General features: G+C 35.3%; 1 protein-coding gene across 1 annotated transcript; it reads right to left on the reverse strand.

The window, feature by feature from the left end:
- Positions 1-962: 962 nt before the first annotated feature.
- trc (Serine/threonine-protein kinase tricornered) lies at positions 963-22229 on the reverse strand. Its single transcript, XM_088243685.1, has 2 exons — positions 21816-22229; positions 963-13011 (listed from the first exon to the last, which is right to left on the reverse strand). The coding sequence occupies exon 2, from the start codon at positions 12974-12976 to the stop codon at positions 11597-11599; it is 1380 nt and encodes a 459-aa protein (XP_088099811.1). The 5' UTR covers positions 12977-13011; positions 21816-22229; the 3' UTR covers positions 963-11596.
- Between the last annotated feature and the right edge of the window lie 320 nt (positions 22230-22549).

The following is a 22549-nucleotide window of genomic DNA, read 5'->3' on the forward strand; positions in this document are numbered from 1 at the left end:
TATTAAATTTTTATTGTCTTTATAAAAAATACCGTTTTTTATTACGTACCAACATATTACATTTTGCAAGAAATGCTTCATTCCTTTTGTCCCTGGACTGGCACCCGAAGCGTACCACTGATCACCATACCTTCCAATGCAGTGCCATATGCACCATCAGATGTGGATAAGGGTTTTATGATAACAGAGTATCCCAAAAACCAACATATTCTCTTGGGAGAGCCGATATGCCATCTCATGACTCGCCAAAAATTTATTTTGGTGTAAAATGACATTTTAAACATAAAATTGAGTAATTTGGAAACATGAATTTTCTAATTGTGTTCATAATTAAATTAGTTAGTTTATAATTGAATTAAATTAAAAATTCTCAACTCGCTCTTTGATGCGCCTGAACTACTGAGCTCAATAAAATAAAATATCCCAACTAGAAACCTCAGACAAAACTTACTCTTTCATACCCATAACCATAGAACTAACTATGGTTTTCATTCCCCTATGCCCAGAATTCTTAGATCTGCCAACAAACATACCAGTCTTGATTTCTTTGATAACAAGTTGTCTTCTTTTAAACAATCACTGCATCAAATTCAATTATAAACACCTCCTCCCGCTTCCACTTCCACCAAGTCTACTATATACCATTGTCTTTCTTCCTTTATAATAATTTTCTATGTATAAATATGTCCTTAAAAGTGCCCATTGGGCATATATATAAATAAATAATTATGTCAATTGGTACACACAATACTTACGATAGATGATGATATTTACCAGCCTGAAGATGCCCATCAGAAGGTGAAATCGCTGACTGGTCAAATAAATAACTGGAAGTGTACCAAGTATTCTTATAATTGCAATGGAATTCCATCGAGAATTGTCAATAAAAATAACGTAAATCGAATCATAATATAATGCAATCTAGGGAGTGGAATATAGATTGAGTAAATAAAACTAAACGCTCAGGCTGAATTCGAAGTTAGTTTATTTAAAATCAATTTACAATAACATAGTGGGCGTGCCTATATTCGTAATGCTTATTTCCAACAGTAAAACTAAGGATGTTGTTAATACACATATTTTTCAGCTATCTAAAATAATAATATTAGAACAACAGAACTTGTCATATTTCTTCTCTTTACCAAATTATTAAATTACCTATAATAAATAAAGATTCATTTTAACAATAATAATTACACAGACTTAAAATTAATTCATAATATTACGGCAAAATAATCAGCTCACTTTGTTAAATTTCGTAGATTCTCTTTTTTCCGACGCTTCAGATCGCATTACAGCATCCATCATCGGGATTGGTGTTATTTGTGCAGATATAATATGTACTTAGGATTTATGCCGTATTGCAGTCATTGATATACAGTAGAGTCCTGCTAATCCGAACATGCCCCGGAATGAAAAATTTAGTTTTTTTATGCGACATAAATACGCATTTCTTAAGGAAATAAAGCTTAAAGGGGTGAAAATAAGCGCATGTTGTCAAATCAATTAAAAAACAAATGAATACTTATTAAATACAGTATACAATTTTTATTTAATACTTAGGTTTAACAGCACATACGTACAATACAACGTGACTAGGCTAGCAAAACAATGTAAAAACTAAGGCTAAAACGTTAGTTTGAAAATTGTATTCTGTACTATGTACATACTACTTGTTACAAGACATAAACTCGGTGATTGTCTTTTGACGCAGTGAAGAGAGTCTATTGGACGGAAAGTTTCGCCACCGTCTCATAAACATTATATCGGCAGGTGTAGCAGTGGCCTGTTGCTCTAGGTATTGTAGTGCAAGTACTGTAATAACTGTATTAGTGTATTATTGTATTATTACATCGATAAAGAAGAGTAGTCTGTTCCGAAAACGTATGTATATCTACATACTATACGCCACTATTATAACACAAGAGAATCGTTCTTTCGCTTCCAACTGCGTTATCACGGTTATTTCGGCTAATCCAAACAAGGTCCAGAACCAATTAGTTTGGATTATCGGGAAATGAATGAAGTTTCATAAAGATATGAAGGATAGGATATGATTAAAATCATCCGGGTATCTACCCAGTAATAAAGAAATCACAAAAGCGTAGAATGTGAAACAACACAGATTTCAGATTAACAAGCTGCATATACATATATAGTAATGACTTTACACGGTACAAATTCTAAGTACACAATATTATACAAGTATTTATATCTACACAAATACCAGGAACCCTAATGACGGATGCTGTGATGCGATCCGAAACGTTGGAAAAAGAGAGCAAATGATGCATGGCATAATAACCTAGAAAAACTCATTGTGTGTGTGCATGCAAGTTTTGCAAAAATAGTTTTTAGGGTCATTGTAAAAAAAAAAACTAATTTCATTGGCTTGACTTGACAATTTTGTTTGGTTTCGGTAAAATTTTAGCATATGGATGACAAATAATTATGAGAAATGGACATTATCGCCATGGCCGTAGAACAACAACGCACGTAATTTTTTTCAACTTTACATGAGCAATTAAAACAAAAAATTTGTGACTTTGAGTACATATGAGGCCCTCGATAACATATTTAACACTTAATAAAAATAGCATTTCTTGTCATGTTAATCTTTAGGTTAATTGTTCTATGTGTTAATATTATCAAATAAAAAATATTTTTTGTAAATGTTAAAAATAAAAAGGGCTACTTATTACAGATTTTCGAAATTTTCTCAAAAATAGGTATGGGATTGTTCGGCCATCTTTGATGCTGAGGGCCTCATATATCCTTGGATACTTGGGTTAGTCATAAATACAAAGCCGTTATAAAACCTTTTCAAGATCAAATATACAAGAAAGTCAACGTTGCATTTTTCGGACATCCGTCGTTGTTCTACGATCATGACAATATACGCAAATAGCATTTTCATGCTGTTTATTTTATACAGTACATTAAAAATATAGTCATTTTTAAATATAATATGAGAGTACTTGGTTAGAGCTGATAGAAGAATCGTATGGTTGTGCATTGTACATGTTATCCTTTAGTTAGCAACACTGCGTAAGTAATTTTTGTTATTTTTACAGGATGATGAAGAAACAGCTTATTTTATTAAAAGCTCAGCTATATTACTAAAATTCATAAACTGTCGCCTTAAATTCATAATCGTTCATCAATTCTTAAAATGATTTACGTGGCGTTGTTAGCTAAGCGACAATATTATGTGTGCCACTTAGGCCTATATTTTATACAAAATATTGGCAATTTTGTTTTGAGATAAATATGTTACTATTTTTCTGTCAACTCATATGTAAATTTGTCCAATTAAATAAATATAAAAAATTGTTTATCAGTTCATAATGATTAACATGGTTTTTTATATATACATTTATCATTCATTTTTAAACTAATGGAGTATGAATAATTAGACATGTTACAACCGTAAAGTTAATGGCATTTCAATTCTTCCATGCCTTCATTCTTTAACGGACTTTTGTCATGATCAGACATGATGCTACACAGAAATATGCCATTGTGTGTGATGAAAATATGGTGTAATTGTACTGGAACTGTGAAAAACAAAACAGATGTATCGTTTCATTCGTAAATACAATACAATTTATGGAATAAGAAGATAATTAGCTATATTTTTTAAGCACTTTTTAAAAAAATTTGACAGCTGCATTTACTGTAGTAAAATATTTTTGTAAAAAAAACAGGTCATGGGACATAGCAGTATCGCCGACGATATGCTATATCTTAGGTGTAGCTAGAAGTAACGTGTCTATTTATTATACGTCATTATCCATGCCTTCATTTCCTAGCAGACTTTCATCATGATCAGACGTGAATTTTCATTTTTGCAAATACAAGCATTTAAAATATAACTAAATTTGAGCCAATTTCATAAATTCATACTAAATGGTAGAACATCCAGAGCAGTGTCCTTCTGGAAGATGTAAATAAGTTGTATCCGGAGCGATTTCAGCTAGACTGATCGCAGAAACATGATTAAAAGAATCCCCAAGAGATAACATACTCGGCAAAACTATGTCTCGCTAACAAGAAAATGTGTACTATGGGTGACCAGATGGATGAAAAACACAGTTCTGTGTGTGTGAAATAGACCCAAAATCTTAGGCGAGTGTTTTGACTCAATGGCTACTCGATTAGTCCGCCATGCAGTGCAGTCCCGGATTCGATTCCTCCTAGGGTATTATTTGTTTTAAAGGAGGTTTAAAACTGCAATATTTCATCATATAAGTGCAAGATAGACCACCATACCTTCACGAAGCAACATTATGCACCATAGGGTGGGGTATGATGATGATGAGTGCGAGTGAGTCATTTATTTATTTATCTACGGTTCCATGAACCTTTTACAAAATTACAATAAAACCAGAAAAAAAAAATACAACAAAAAATAACATAATAACAAAAACATCGAGAAAAGTATACAATGGTAAACAGTATTTATATATAAAAAAATAAATACTACATCTGTAACAAATATAAATATTTACCTTTATAAAAGAAAGGTAAATAAAAGAAAATAGCAGTTTTCAAAAAAGAGGATGAAAAGAAAAAAAAAGAAAGTACTTTAAAAGAACTTATCATTATTTGAATTTTTAATTGTTAATTCTTTTTCAAAACACAGGACTTGATCACCAGCGGCGAGGTATAAAATAAATCTAAATCATCACTGTATTGATTTGCAAGTCGCTGCATGCGAATAATTGGTGAAGGCAATGAATAATTAGGACCATGATAATGACTGTAAAACAAAAAATTAAGTCTTGCTGGTCTATGCGAAGTACGAAAGTTTATTAAAGTTAACAGTTCGGGGCAATCTATTTTATTATTTAATAACTTATAAATAAACAAGAGGTCATTTATTGTCCTGCATGACAGTAATGGTAAATTTAAATCAGTCATCTGGGATTTATAATTTATTTCTGAAACAGGTAGACCTAATTTAAATTGAATGTATCTTACAAACTTTCTCTGTAGTCGTTCAAGATCATATGAGTTGTAGTAATAAACAGGACTACAAACTGCAGATGCATACTCTAGCTGTGATCTTACAATAGAACAAAATAAAATTACGGTTGTTTCAATATTTTGAAAATGCTGAGTGTTACAAATAACAAAACATTTGCATAGCCTTATTGGAGATAATTTCATATCATGTCATGCTAGGACTTTTCTGGACATTCTATCATTAATGGTGATGATGAACACAAATATGAAATTTTCGATTTCAAATTCGGTACTTATTGCGCAGTTATCAAATGCACTGACCACAAATAAGGCGATCGCAAATACAGTAGAACTCCATTTATCCAAACTCCAGTCATCAGGATTGCAAAATATCAAAATCGTAAGGAAAAAAATAATAAAGGAGATGTTTTGCCAATTTAAATTTAATTGTGAAATTAACTTTGATGGACAGGTTTAAGTAAGTTTTTAATGTGATTTCAATTCACTGTATTATTTCAAACTCATTAATTATGATAATTGGAGTTTTACTGTGACTGAAAGATCTGTGTGCAACAATGCAGTGCCCTATCCGCCTTCCTCTCAAAAAAATAATGAAAAAATCTTCTCTGATTTTTGATGTTTATCATTTTTAAATTGTACAGTGAAAAAATGTACCAGTTACATTTTTATTCCTCAATAAACAACACAAACTACTTTCACATTAATTCATACATAGTTATACAAAAAAATATGAATCTGAGTGCAAATAGTCACCAAATTAAAAAATATATATATTTCAATTTTAAAGTGATTTCCATAGAACAACACAGAAAGACGCGAGTACCTCCAAATTTTGACAGTTGATTCCAGTTTAAAAAATATAACTGTATTTTTTTATTTATTGAGATTTCCCATCACATTTCACAGCCTATTTATTCCTTTTTCATAGTCTACCCTGCTACGCCATTTTATCCAGAAATCTCAAGTTTACGGTGAATAAAAATATATCTTTTGTGGCAGATACTCGCTCGTGTTGCAATCTAATATACCAATGAATCGGCATATAATTGCATTCCACGGAAAAATCGCTTTGAAAAAATAGTTTCATGCTTTACTGTATATTTTTTTTATTTGAGCAATTTTGAAAGTGAAATCATAGCACAATTGTCAAAAATGTGTAAATTGGAAAAAGGAGGTTCCACTGGATTGTGGTTGTCAATGAAAACTTTAAATAAGTGGCATCTGTTTTAAATCAAAATCTTTTAATTTAAATGTCAAAATCAGGTAAAAAATGACACATTCCTAGCATAGTATTATAATAGCCCAGAAACCGCGTAAGCGCATCAAACTGAATCCGAATAAGTAGTTTTACATTTTGGCCATTAGTTACTCTGTAGACGTCGCTTAGTATGCAACTGATGATTCCAATTGAATTAGGAGGGGGGAGGTGGGTGTATGTGTGAACTTATCGTCCTACTAATTTGAGCATCAAAAAATAGGTCAGAATTAAGGAAGATTCCCAGTAGTTTAACAGTGGGCAAAGCATTACTTCTTATATTGGGTAGTGCCATATCCTGCCGAAGCCATCTGCAGTTGTTCCATTTTCAATGGATTATATAAATATTAGTCTAGTTTTAGCCGTCCAGTTTCCTATTTTCTTTTAAATTTTTTTAATTAATGTTAAAATATTGTCAATTTAGGTAATGTGCCAAATTTTTAACTGTTTTTATAATTTTTCATACATTTAAATAAAACATTAGAACTAAACTTCTCAAATTTTCGTGCAGAGGCCAATCTAAGTTTCTATATTTTTAGAATCATTGCAATACAAAGGTCCTATATGTATAAAATTCCACAATCAAAATAATGTAAAATGGTGACTATACACTTTTTCCATACAAATCATAGTAATACATACTAATTTATACAATATTCAGTGAGAACAAGAATGGACGTGTAATGAAGTATACATTATGAAAATAATGTTTATTACAGAACACGAAAGAAACTATGTATATTCAAACTTTCAAAATACATTTTAGAACACTATAATTATTACTACAATGAAGTTTGGTTTCTTTTTTGGGGTGAGACCGTTCATTAGTATTGCCAAACCATGTGCCATTGTTTTATTATTATGGTTAATTTCTCTACTACTTCACTGCATATAAAAATGTCTGCCTTAAAAAAGGTTGTACCTAGTTAAGTAGACAGCAAGCAATCCAGATAAATCTCTTACCACAATGTAGTAGATTATAGGAATTCTTATGTTATGTAAATAAATCATTATTATTATTAATGGTAGATGGTAGACTGCTGTCTGAATAAAAATGCTCTGACACACGGCATAGCATTAAAAATAAACGAGGCTTCTAATTGGCTGTGACAATCTAAGTTTTAAAAGTTGTTTCTAGCTGTTTCAACTGGGATGTGTTCCTCAATGAAGTATGTCTCTACAAATTATTATTGTACACATTTTGCACAAATTATTTCATATTTGAACATGGATATTCAATATTTTAGCTTGTGAATATTTTATTTAAACATTTTCAGACATCTCGATCACAAACAAAATAAAAATTATTATATATTACCAACAACAATCTACATTTAAGCCTGCGTGGCCACCAGATTGTCTTGAAAATGTTTTGAAAATGCACTATGATATAATTCATGTACATATTTTTAAATCACCAAGAAATTAAACATTCATAATGAACAATATGTCTTTAAATGAAAAGTTGGCAGCACATAGGGTTTGACAAGGATAGCGAAATGGTCCAGGGTCCTGCTTACAGCGGGAAGTTATCAGAGCTATCATCAATTGTCTATGAAGTAAAAGTGTTTTTTTTGTATGAAAAATTGAATCGTCATGATCGTAGATCAGCACATGTGATTTTTCTCAAATTTACATGCGAGCAATTTAATTTTTTTTGTACTCATATATATCTTTTGAAACATTTTCAATTACAGGTTACTGGCGAAGATATTTAATTTTTTTATGCAGAAATACACGTTTGAAGGCTACACGGGAAAGTCAGGCTCATTGGCCCACAAATCAGAAAATTCATATATGTATTAATATTCAATTGGCATTGCTTCAATTATTTATATTTGAAGTCAAAAGTAATAATATTCTCGATCTAATTGCTAAAAACATAAAAAAACTCAAGCTCGCAGCACGGGCGTAAGAACCACCCCTAATGAAACTCGGATTGCTACTAACTTGTGTCTGGCAGAAGTACTGTCAACTTTGCTGTTGGCGCATGTGATGGATAAAATTGTCTCTCGCTTCCGAACATACCTGTAATATCGAGAATGAGACACAGAGTGTATGAGACAATTATGTATTCGGTACTCTTTTACTTCATACTCCGTAACATGCAACACATTGGTAAACTTCCTATCTCTGATTTTTGATGGAATGCTTTTTCGTTTCAATACTTAATAAAACAATATTTCAACTGACACGTAAACGTATAACGAAGGAATACCGAAAATCTCAATCCATAATTGATTATATTCATGGAGATATTAAAGTTATTAGATGCAATGTGTACTAGCTAAACATCACCGGAAAGGGGAAAGTTAAGAATAAAGACTTTATTTATGGGAGATTCAGTTCATATTTAATAAAAATAGATTTTCAATCAACGTAAAATATATTATAATCACAGTAAAAATACTAGCAAAAACGTCTTCTTTATAATAAATAAAAAACCCCCAAGTTTTTTCCTACAGCTTATCAGACAATTAGTTACATTTTGTTAGTTCTGAACATTGCATTCTATTGAACTGATTCGGGAGAAAAAAAAGCATTAATATCTTCTTAATAAGTAGCCTTTATTTTCATACGGAAAATTCGATTTTATTTTATAGACAGTTGAAGACAACTCTGTTAATTTTCCATTGTAATCGGGACCTTGGACTGTTCCACTTCGGAGCGATCATGAAAATAATTCCAATGGCTGGCTTTTTAATTCACTATTTTGCTAGGTTCATTAGTAACGCAGTACAGGCGCATTTTGTAGATTGCTCTTGTTATTACAGACATTTTGCGGCAGTTAAACAGTTCAAACTGATCGTATGTTCTTGTGGAACACACCCCATAAAAGTAATGTCATGATACACAAAAAATGTGCTTTTTAAATGTTAAGTTATTTAACCTACACATTTCTATATTATCAACCTTTAAGGCCACTATGTTTTCTATCAATATTATAAGTTATTGTTTAAATGACAGCTATGTGATTAAGTTATGAGATTATATAAAAATGAGTTGATATTAATGGACAAAGCTAGAATGAAAAACTCCATCTGAAGACTCATTGACAAATCACTACATCTACGCAACAAAGGGACATAAAATATTGCAGTTCTCAGAAAGAGGTTAATTTTTAAAAATAGATTGAAAAAATTCATAAATAAAATTAAGACAGTAAACTTTTAAGTTACATATAACACAAAATAGACAAGAATGCAGCGATTACAAACATGTATACATCTTTATTTACTACAAAACCAGTTCTACCAACATGTTGATACGTATTTTCAGCAAAATACGGCTATACGTGAAAAAAATGATTGGCTATATTTATTTTTCATAGCAACATTACTTCCGAATGTTGCCGTTACACCTTACGACGCTCGCGCATTATGTCATTTCAAATATCAAATGATCTGACGCATGGGCTGGAACATCCACGAATTAAAAAATCTTTAACGCTAGTTGGCGTTGTCGCTGTTGTCCTAACCGTCAAACTTTGCTCCGTGCTCGTGTCAAATTAATATTTACTTATTTCTCTTTCGTATTTTAAGTAGGCGTCTGTGATAAAAAGTAGCCATCTCATTACGATTAAAAATTTAAATTAATATTCAGTGGAAAGTACTTTTTTTAATAAAATAGGGATTATCTCGGAACAGAAAATTTTAAGATGTCCTACTGTCGAATAGATGTAGCGATATATTATAAATTCATAAACTTGTCACATGCATGAACAATTTATCCTATGTCATATGAAAAATATTTTACCAGAGTTATGTCGATACTGTGTATAAGAACATAGTATCGCATCTTGAACAAACTGATTATGTGTTGCAATGTAATATTTTACAAATTCGATTTTACATCTGCTGAAATGTGCAAAACTCTAAACAGTCTCGCGGCTGTAAAAAATGCTTTTATAGGGCGTGTTTAAGTACTAAATACGTGCTATAAAAGTGTATTCTACGGCCACGGGAGCCTTCAAAATAGCAGAGCCGGGTTTAAATGGTTTGAATCAATTATGAAAACCTTTAAGTACGTATTGGAATTTTGTTGAAGGAGTAATCCATTTAACCCTTTATAGGACACGCATTTTGTGTCGATTTACGTCTTGCAAACATCATCTTGTTCTGGTGACCTAAGCATGAAGCTAAATAAGTCTGAAGTCACTGTGACCAAAGTAGATTTATTATGATGGAATTTAAAGACGAGGTAATTATGTTAAAATGATAGTAGAGCAACGCTTTTAGAATCTATTGATATCTTCAAACCATTTATGTTTTCATGAATTAAAATACAGTTTTTCAGCTTGAAAGCAGAATAATAACATAATTTAAGTTTTACAACTCCCGAAGCAAATTTCAATCAGTTTGTCCATACAAGTATCACATAAACCACTATTGAATAATGTGCTCACTCTGCCCACGGCGGAGTCCCTCACATTCTACGAACATTCCACAAAATACACTTTACACATTTTGGTTGATATCGAAGTGAAACTAATATTATAGCCTCGTAAAAACATCAGATCCATAAACCATTTACAGCTTACATACAATATAATACAGACATGTGCAGCGGCGACCGCAATATTGTTTAAGATAAGTTAAGTCCATTCAAGCGGTACGCGTCGTGTACGAGATAGATCGGCTAAGCAAAGTGTAGAGAATTTGTAGGAAGTATGGCAAAACACAAAACTCTAACGCGCTGCTAGGCCTTATTGCGAAAGTGATTCGAGTGGCAAATTAAACTAACTCCTCTCGAATGGTCGAAATAACTATCGAGACACGGCTGAAGAATCTCTAGGTAGGAGCGGCTATGAATGATGTCTTGTAACCTGACCTATCTGGCTAGAGTGGTTTGATTTTATGAAACAAGGGCAGACGCAGTCAGGACTGAACGAGTATCGGTGACTTCCGAGGTGGAGACACTGAGATCGCGTGAGGAACACCAGAATAAGAGGGATATGTGAGGCTGGGGACATCGTAAGAAGGAGTAGACAGCGAAGGATGGACTGGTACGGTCATGTCCGAAGAATAGACACCACCAGACTCCTCGCTCGCGCTCGACCTCCCAAAAGATGGAAGGACAACTGGGAATCCACCTCACAGGGGGAACAACCCTTCGGAGAACCGACCACATTGTCTCCTGTAAAGTTATCTTATTTTGTATTCAAATTAAGGTGACGATTAGAAGAGACTGCAAAATGAAAAATATAAACGGTGTCCATCAAACTATCATTCATTTGCAATGTTGTTTCGACCATTTGAAGAGTTTAAATTTACTTTAAATCACATTGTCATAGATAACGTCCCTGATAACGCTGCATTCATACAAAGAGAAACATACATTATATCACAAGATTTATTTCTTAGTGGGAGTGCCGCGTTGCGTGAGGCCTTCGAAGCGCTTGAACGTGTAGTTGATGAACACCCAGTCCTTGTACGTGACTTCCTCGTCCTGAGGAGTGGGCGCGGCTGGGATCTCCAGCTTCACGTCCGGGAAGTCGTCAAAGTTGGACGTGTCGTCGATGCTCTTCACCTGGACGGGGATGGCCGCCGGACGCTCGCGCACATGGCCCCAATCCACGCCGCGGAAGAACGGGGTGGATCGAACCTCGGTCAGGCCGCGCGCGGCCCCCAGCCGCCGCTCCGGCTCGCAACAGAACCGCAGCACCGTGTCGCGCGCTTCTTCCGAGATCGGCACTTCGGGGGGGAAGCTCAAAGTGTCCCGCCACGACATGACTTTGCGATACGTTTCTTGCGGATTCTCCGAGCAAAACGGCGGGTACCCGATGAGCATTTCATACATGATCACGCCGAGGCTCCACCAGTCCGCCTGCGGGCCGTAGCCGGTCTGCAAGAACACTTCCGGGGCGATGTAGTCGGGCGTGCCGACAGTGCTGTACGCGAGAGCGCGCCGGTTTTTCTTCCAGGACTCTGCCCGACGCTTCGAGTCCATGGGACCGCCGCTCGTCACGATAAAGTCGGAGGGGTTGGCGCGGGAGAGGTCGCGGTAGAAGTCGGTTCGGTGGCTCTTCTTCAGCCCCGTGCAAAGCCCGAAGTCACTGAGTTTTATGTGACCGCGAGAGTCGAGCAGAAGGTTGTCGGGCTTGATGTCGCGGTGGATGAAGCCGAGCTTGTGGATGCTGTCGATGGCGAGCGCCGTTTCTGCAACGTAGAACTGCGCACACTCCTCGCTGAGCGTGTCTTTCTTCATTAGCAGGGTCATCATATCGCCACCGGGCAAGAACTCCATGACGAGGTAGAGGTTCATAGGGTCCTGGAAACTGTAGTACATTTTGACGACCCACTGGTGGTCGGCTTCCACGAGCATGTCCCTTTCGGCGCGCACGTGCGCCACTTGCTCTTTCTCCAGCATATCGGCCTTGCGGAGGATCTTCATGGCGTACACGTGGCCAGTGTCCTTCTTCTGCACGAGGCGGACCTCTCCGAAGGCGCCGCGGCCGATGACCTTGAGCGGCTCGAAGTCCTCGACCCCGAGTCGTGAGCGCTTGAGGCGCAGGAACTCGGTCTCCTTCTGCGCGTGCTGCTGCAGCTTCTCGGCCTTCTGCGCGTCGCTGAGGCCCTCGTCCTTGAGGGACTCCTCGAGCCGCGCCAGACGCTGCTTGCGCTCCACATGCTGCGCGATGAGGTTGCTGTAGTAGTTCTCTAGGGTGACCTTGGCCTTGGTGACCTTGTCCAGGGTGTGCCCGCTGAAGCGCATGGGCGTGTCGGTGGCCATGGTCGCCCTCACAGACCTGCTCTCATCACTCCTATCTAGAACAAGACATATTGATTGTCATTATTATTTAATTTTTTTAAAAAGGAAATATTTGTGTTTGATTTACCCAAATATTACGATTTTGGGGGCATTTTCAACGGGTTGTAAATAACTCACTATTAGAAAATGGGAACCAAGTTGGGGTAGAGTGGGATTTGAACCTCGGATCTCTGATCCGTGCGTCCACAACACTAACCATGGGACCACAACCTGAGTCTTGCGATGCTTGCTTAGGCTAAAGCGCTTGTTGGTTAGTAAATAGTATAGCCAAACAAAGTGTTATGTATTATAGCAACACTGAGTAGGTACTTGTCTGGATAAATATGATCTGTGCATAAGTGTAAAGTCAAAGTGTTTTTACAACAATAATAAAGAGTACTTGATAATGACCCAACATGGGATAACTTAGTGTATCATTAATTATTCAAACATTACATTGGCGACGAGGAAAATGGCACTAAGATTTAGTGAATATGGCCCAGGTAAAACCTGGAGCCATTATATCGACAGATTTTGTTTTGCTCTGGAAGCAAATCAAATACTAGAAGAAAATGTCAAAAAGGCCAACCTGTTAGCAAACTGTGGAGAAGAAACCTACGACCAGTTAGTAGCGTTAATATTACCTAAAAACATCAGAGAAGTTACATTTGAAGAAATTCTGCATGTATTAAACAAACACTACAATAAAGAGCCTAACGAAATCATACAATCTTACAAATTTCACAACCGGCAACAGAAAGTTGAGGAGTCAATAAATGCCTACATTATAGAGTTAAAAAAAATAAGTAAGCATTGTAATTTCATGGATTTACAAAGGACATTAAGAGATAGATTGGTTTGCGGCGTGAATGACAAAAATTTGCAACAAGACTTATTAACGAGAGAGAAATTAACTTATGAAAGAGCAGTAGAAATCTGTCAAGCTTTTGAAAGTGCAAAAAGGGGCTTGAAGACAATACATCTTTCAACCTTGAGCAGTGAAGATAATAGCGAGCCGATGGAAATAAACAAAATAAGTGTGAATAAGAAAAATAATATGCAGATATATGAGTGTAAACATTGTGGAAAGAAACATAGAGGCGAGTGCCGTTTCAAAGAGGCAATTTGCAGGTTATGTATGAAAAGAGGACACATACAAAGAATTTGTTTTAAAAATAAATATAATAATAATAATGTAGAGGAAAACGGCGATGACATGTGTGGCGTGTATCATGCATGGGGGAGTGCAAAGGTGACTCCATATTATGTAACACTCGGTATAAACGGAGTCAAGGTGGATATGCAAGTAGATTCAGGAGCTAGCGCATCCATCATAAGTTACACATATTATCGAGAGTTGTGGCCAAAGAGAGGACCTGAATTGAGGCCCAATAATGCCAAACTCCAAACCTGGACGAAAAGTAGATTAGAGATTATGGGAGAGATGTTGGTAGAAGTCCAATATAATGGAAATAAACAGATGTTAACTCTGTTAGTAGCAAAAGGAAGTGGGCCGAGTCTACTTGGACGAGCATGGTTTGCAGACTTGGGAATCACAGTTGAAGGAATTCATGAGATACACAATATCACAACAGACAGACTGCTTCTGGAAGATATAAAAAAAATGTATAGAGATATGTTTAATGAAGGATTGGGAAAGTATAAGGGACCGAAAGTGTCAATACAATTACTAGAAGGAAAGTCTACACCCATATTCATGAAATGTAGACCCACACCACTGGCGCTAAGAGAAAAAATTAATACTGAAATAGACAAAATGACGGAAGATGGAATATTAAAACCAATAACATATTCAGAATGGGCGACGCCCATAGTACCAATTGTTAAACAAGATGGTAGTATAAGATTATGTGGGGATTATAGATGTACTATCAACAAAGCAACTAATTTAGATACATATCCTTTACCCACAATAAATGAAGCATTATCAACAATAGCGGGAGGTAAAATCTTCACAAAATTAGATTTAGATAGAGCATATTTGCAAGTGGAAGTGGATGATGAGACAGCCAAATTGTTAACATTAAATACACCTAAGGGACTATTTACAATGCATAGGTTACCTTTTGGAGTTAAAACATGTCCGGGCATATTTCAAAGATTAATGTCCACATCACTAGCAAATATAGAGGGCGTATCAGTTATGTTAGATGATATATTAATATCAGGAAAAGATTGGAATGAACATAATCATAGGTTGGAGAAAGTGTTGAAAATCCTACACCAGAATGGACTGCACCTTAATGAAAAAAAATGTTTATTTGGAACAAATAGAGTTAAATATCTAGGATATCTAATTGATGATAAGGGAATACACCCAACGGAAGAGAAAGTAAAATGTATACAGGTGGCACCAACACCTCGTAATACTAAGGAACTTAGAGCATTTTTAGGTTTATATACATTTTATGAAAGATTTATTCCAGAAAAATCAGATACATTAGAGCCATTATACAGATTGTTAGACAACAACAAGGAGTGGAAGTGGACAAAAAAGGAACAGAATGCATTTGAAGAAGCCAAAAAAAAATTAACAGGAGAGTGCACCTTGGTTCATTATGATAGTAATAAGCCTTTGGTATTGTGCTGTGATGCAAGTGAATATGGTGTTGGAGCTATTTTGTCACATGTGATGCCAGATGGAAATGAAAAGCCTATAATGATGGCATCTAGAACGATGCACATACATGAACGAAGATATGCTCAAATAGATAAAGAGGCATTGGCGATAATGTTTGGGGTACAGAAGTTTCAGCAATTTCTATATGGAAGAGATTTCAAAATAATAACCGATCATAAGCCTTTGTTAGGTATTTTCAATGCAGAAAAACGAATGCCAGAAGTATTATCACCTAGAATGTTGAGATGGGTTTTGACTCTAAATAATTATAGTTATTGTATTGAGCATCGACCGGGAAATAAGATTGGCAATGCGGATGCTTTAAGCAGATGGCCGGTAGAACAAGAAATAAAAGAACCAGGAGATCCAGCAGAAGTCTTACTTTTGGAAGATACTCCAACAACATTCCCATACGATTGTAGAGATATTGCGGAAGCCACTCGTAAGGATAAAGTGCTATCAAAAGTATATTATAACGTATTAAAAGGATGGCCAGAAAACGTTGAACAGGAAGCCAAAGTGTATCATAAAAAAAGGGATGGATTATCTATTCAAAGAAACTGCTTGTTGTATGGTAGTAGAGTCATCATACCATTGTCAATGAGAAGCAATCTATTAAAATTATTACATGAATCACACGATGGCATCGTCATATCCAAAGCAATAGCAAGAAGTTATTTCTATTGGCCAGGGTTAGACGCTGATATTGAGAAAACAACGGGCAGATGTGATATTTGTCAAGAGCAAGGAAAGCAACCTAACTCAATCAAACATCAGTGGATTACACCAAGTAAACCATGGGCAAGATTGCATATAGACTTTTTTGGACCTTTTGCAGGTAGGCAGTTTTTAATTTTGGTAGATGCCTACAGCAAATGGCCAGAAATTAAAATTGCTAAAGACGTATCAAGTAATACAGTAATTGCTACGTTAAGGGATATTTTTGCAACGCAAGGGTTGCCAGAAACTTTGGTATCTGATAATGGTACAGCATTCACATCGGAGGTATTTGGTAGCTTCCTAAAAGAGAACAATATCAGACATGTGAAGACAGCACCTTACCATCCAGCAACGAATGGACAAGCAGAGAGATACGTCCAAATCTTTAAATCAAAGTTAAGAAAAATGAGTAATTTACCATGGTCTGTAAAGTTGCCGCGAATATTATATAATTTGAGAACGACACCAAATACAAGCACAGGGAAAACACCCGCAGAAATGTTAAATAAAAGACAATTTAGAACAAGATTTGATAAGTTTCATCCACATGCAGATATTACTAAACAGACATTCCAAAAAGAATATAATCAAAATGTGGAAATACGTGATTTTAATGTAAATGAAAAAGTGTGGGCCAGACAGTACGGAAAGTCTAATAAATGGAGTAAAGGAGTTATATCAAAAATTATTGGTACGTCTAATTATGAAATAAAACTAGATAATGGCGACACACAAAGAAGGCATGTAAATCAATTAAAACATGGAGAAGACAATGAGGTCCAGGAAAATGCCAGAATGGAGGAATTTAAACCTCAATATAGTAGAGAAGAAGAAGAAGAGGAAGATGATATGGTGGAGATCCCTCCGCAGGAGAGGTGGGCAGATATTATAGGAATTCCAAGCACCTCAGAAGAAGCAAACATGCAAGCAGGGAAGGCATTGAAAAGAATGCGAAGTATAGAAGAATCGGAGGTAGCCCAAGGTAGTGACAAACTACCAAGAAATGAGGCACCGGAAATTTATATGAAATGAAGAACATTTATGTTATGATTTATTGTTTTATTTGTTTATTGTGTTATTAGATTATGGTTAGCTTGTTACTAACTTAAATGGAAAGGTATGTTATGTATTATAGCAACACTGAGTAGGTACTTGTCTGGATAAATATGATCTGTGCATAAGTGTAAAGTCAAAGTGTTTTTACAACAATAATAAAGAGTACTTGATAATGACCCAACATGGGATAACTTAGTGTATCATTAATTATTCAAACATTACACAAAGTGTAAAACTTTTATTAAAAATTAACTTTAAAATTTATTGGTCTCTTTTGGACATCTGCTCCTAAGTGGAGCATGTGGACATCACCAGTAGCTCAATCACAAATAACTATCGACGTGCTTAAAAACATGCTAAGCATTTGAGCGATCACAATGCTTAAGTTATCGCGGTCATAAGTCAACGCGTGTGTAATCTCTAAGTCAACTCTCGTGTCGGTTTGTTTTTTGTTTTCCTCCTAAATAAAGTTCGTTGCCGAAAAATCGGCGTTTACTATAAAAAATAATACAATATATTGCATTTGTAAAATAGTAAGGAGTATCTAATACAAAAAAATTTAAAATTAAATTTAAATTACTATTGCAACTGCTTTTATTGACATTTGGCTTTCCAACCGCCGGCTAAACGCATTAAAAAGCATGATAAATAATAAATAAATAAATGAAAATAGCAGTTTTGGAATATTTTCCATATTTACACTGGTGAAATTCAAATATGTGATTGCGCGGCAGGATTGTATGTCGCGAATACGATAAACAACCATGGTGAGAAATTGTCATCACGTCGCTTATTAGCACGTCGATAGTTATTTGTGATTGAGCTACAGGGCTACGGGTGAAGACCTCAAGGACTGTGATGGCGGAGTTGAAGTGCTTCAGTGCGGCGGAACAGGCGAAAGGGGCACAAATCTTCTCTCGGGCCACCCGGGCATGTTTTGGGATGAGTGCTGTTGGGAGGCATCGGGCAGAACGTCGTGTCGAGGATGGCAGCGGAGGAACAATGGTCAGCGGTGGCATCCTAAGCCCCAGTTAGTGAGAGGGGTTACTGTCTCGGCGTCGGGTGGCCACCGGCCGTAAAACAGAAACCAAACAACAAATCTCCTAGTCCCACCATATTGAACAATTGGTGATTGATTGGTTTAAGTTTACAGCGATTTAACCTTTTCCTTACTGTCCTAAAAACACCCGCGAGTTACGGTGCTGTGTAGTCACTACACATTTAAAAAATAAGAGATTTAAAAAGGGAAAAGTGGAATATTTATAGGGAATGGCTTTAATTAACCATAATTTAATTCAAAGATGATAAAATTTTAAAATTAACTGCTGAAAACATGAAAAAACCATTGGGTATCGCTAACGACTCGGGCGAAATGTGCACCCGCGCCAACTTCCCGAGAGCTACTAAGTACTCGTAGCTAGAACTGGACTGCGTGACTGAGAGCGACGGGCATAAATTCTTTGCTCTTTTCTTTATACGCAACAATGCGAAACATTGATAAACTGAGAGTATAATTTATCCCCGATTTCCGATAAAATGCTTTTTTGTGCCCAATAAGTACTTATTATTTAATAACAAATTATTTCAGTCGATACGTAAATGTGTAATGGAGGAATACTGAAAATCCAAACCCAATATTTATTTTATTTATAAATATATCATAGTTAGTAGACGCAATGTGTACTAGCTACACATCACCGGGAAGGGAGAGTTAAATGAGCACTAAATAAATAGTCCAGATCTTGTTTAGATGTCCCTTATGTTTGTCAATGCTTCTTTTCTTTTTAAAAAATGTTTGTAATTATTATTTTATTGTAATATTAAAACCCTATAACTTGTATAAATGGACAATGTCCGTTAATAAATAAATAAACACTATGAGGGCTGACCCCGAGTAAATAGGACATAGTCAGAAGGAATAGGAAGATATGTAATTCATAAATTATAGTAAAATTAGGTTATATTCAAACAAAATTGTAAGAAAATAATTTTACTGTTAACATTATCAATTTTAAATTGAGATTATTTTTTTTAAGTCTTTTTTAGATGGAAGTGCTTGGTGGTCATTAAAAAAAAGAAAAACTCAACCAGGAAGTCGTAAATTGTGAAAATCCACATTGATAAATTAATATAACTCCTAAATGCTAGATCTTGGCATGTCCCCAACTAAATGTAGACTTGCTTAGGAATCATATTATTATAATAACTTCTGACCTAAAATCGGGACGACAAGTTAATGCTACGGGAAATTGAAAATAAAAATGCTTTTAATTGTACGGTTAAGTTTCTCAAACACGTATGAACAAATTAATAAAAATGAACTATTTTGAAACATCATAAGACACCAATCAATTATAGCGTTGTTATTTGTTGCGATAGATTTCTGGTTTCCGGGTAGCCGTAGATAGCTACGGGGTTTTACTTTTAAATGTCAGCACAACTAACCGACCACAACTCGTGACGTCACGGGCGGAGTCATTTCAAAATTATTAACCTTGAAAAAATCATGGCCGTGATAAAAAAATATTCAAAACCATTTTAAAGGCTGAGGGTATTTCTATCACATATTTTTTTTTAAATTTTTTTTTTGTATTCTCTCAGGGATTTTTTGAATCAATCACATGCCTTCATGTAACCACTGGATGCCAATAAGGCGAAAAAACTACAAATAATGTTTAAGTATTATTAATATTTAAAGCATTGACTTTGTGTTCAAACATTTTCTAAGACCTGTAGACATAGAAAAGTCGGTAAGTGTTTACATACGAAGATTTAATAAAATGTTTAAGTATTCAACAATGTTTGAGTATGTCCAAATGCTTGCAGACTGGCTGGATTTCCTCCCTAGGGAGATATTCATATTTAAATTTATTGCAACAGAGAGGGAAAACCATTTTGAGAAGGGAATATGGGAGTCTGGGTATTTACAGGGCTTATGACCTGTCATTGGCTGGTTTAAGTGGCCACTTCACACACTGTAACATTCACCATTCATTATGAGAGCTACTAAGTACTCGTAGCTAGAACTGGACTACGTGACTGACAGCGACGGGCATAAATACTTTGCTCTTTTCTTTATACGCAACAATGCGAAACATTGATAAACTGAGAGTATAATTTATCCCCGATTTTCGATAAAATGCTTTTTTGTGCCTAATAAGTACTTATTATTTAATAACAAATTATTTCAGTCGATACGTAAATGTGTAATGGAGGAATACTGAAAATCCAAACCCAATATTTATTATATTTATAAATATATCATAGTTAGTAGACGCAATGTGTACTAGCTACACATCACCGGGAAGGGAGAGTTAAATGAGCACTAAATAAATAGTCCAGATCTTGTCTCGATGTCAAACATTTTCTAAGACCTGTAGACATAGAAAAGTCGGTAAGTGTTTACATACGAAGATTTAATAAAATGTTTAAGTATTCAACAATGTTTGAGTATGTCCAAATGCTTGCAGACTGGCTGGATTTTCTCCCTAGGGAGATATTCATATTGAAATTTATTGCAACAGGGAGGGAAAACCATTTTGAGAAGGGAATATGGGAGTCTAGGTATTTACAGGGCTCATGACCTGTCATTGGCTGGTTTAAGTGGCCACTTCACACACTGTAACATTCACCATTCATTATGTTTTCCCTCTCTGTTGCAATAAATTTTAATATGTATAACTTCCTAGGGAGGAAATCCTGCCAGTCTGCAAGCATTTGGACATACTCAAACATTGGTGAATTAACTACCAGGTAAAAGAAGAAGTAGTAAAATTGGAAAATTGTTTTCAGGCGTTGCCTAGTAGGTGATTTGGTTCAGCCGGATGAATCTCACCCACATAATAAAGGTTTCAGCTCCTTAACTTCACAAAAGTCAACAGATGGAAGAGTTGAGGAAATGTGGATGTTCAAACATGGGCAGAATGGTGAATGTTAGTGTGTAAAGTAGCCACTTAAACCAGCCAATGACAGGTCATTAGCCCTGTAAACGCGTAGACTTCCATATTCCCTTCTCAAAAATGTTTTCCCTCTCTGTTGCAATAAATTTATATGTTTAAGTATTTTATTTTTTTTTCCTATTTATTGTAGATAACAAATGAAAGTTTCTGAATTTGTAAAAAAATAAAGAACGAAATATAAAGTTTTTTTTTTACATACAGGAGAAAGGAAAAACGTTTGTTCCATTTAAAACGCCTTGAGGCGTTCGCAATATGGGTTTAGCATAATACAGACTGTTAAATTTACCTAAATAATAATAAGCCAAACACGTCAATACATCTACTAGGCAAACATTACATCACCCGTATTTCTGAATTCCGGGAGTTTAAAATAAACAGCAATGAAAGTTGAACAATACATCCCAAACAAAAGATTAGATGCGAAAGTACAAGTCGAAGGAATTACCTTGATATTTTGAACCACTGTCCCTCAACTGCGGCGAACGGGACCCTTTCACGTAATTATCCGGACACGGCACCCATTATTCTCACTATTTTCCCGGTTTTCCCGAAGACGTAGCGCATAAATCACGAGAAACCAATAAAACAATTGATATAAAAACACGTTAAGCAGAGCAAATATCGAGCTTTGACAATACAAGTGTCAAAACGATTCTATTTATAACTACTTTAATATTGCACTTTTTGGGGGGTTAAAATCAATTCTCATAGTGACGAAAGGCGGCGAGAACGAATACACAGGTAAATTTAATCTAATTTCTGATCCAAAAAACCTAAATGACCAAAAAATACCGTAATAATCACACAGAGATCTTTCATTACGCACACAAAGACAAATTGATTTAGTGTTGCAAGCCCATAGCAAGTTGCAAGGAGAAAAAATATTTCATCAATCTAAGTAGGTACCGTTTGAAATGTCATCGCATATACTAAACCTATATCAACATTCTCAAATTTCTCGCAATCTCTTTTTACTTGTATTACATACGTAAATGTTTGTTTTGTTATATTTAGTGAGCAAATCTATTTTTTGCCTATTTCTAACTTTCTTATTATTTTAGTGTACTATAAAATTCTTATAATTAATTGAACTACTACTACTACTACTACTACCATCACGCCATTTCCCCGTAGGGGTAGGCAGAGAGAATTAATAATTTATACCCACAGAAGATTACA

Source organism: Micrasema longulum, unplaced genomic scaffold (genome assembly GCF_059751315.1).
Source record: "Micrasema longulum isolate JH-2025_06_02 unplaced genomic scaffold, ASM5975131v1 h1tg000224l, whole genome shotgun sequence".
In the NCBI taxonomy this organism is placed as follows: domain Eukaryota; kingdom Metazoa; phylum Arthropoda; class Insecta; order Trichoptera; family Brachycentridae; genus Micrasema; species Micrasema longulum.

Coding starts and splice junctions, on each gene's coding strand:
- trc (XM_088243685.1), bottom strand. CDS start 12,976: ATGGCCACCGACACGCCCATGCGCTTCAGCGGGCACACCCTGGACAAG.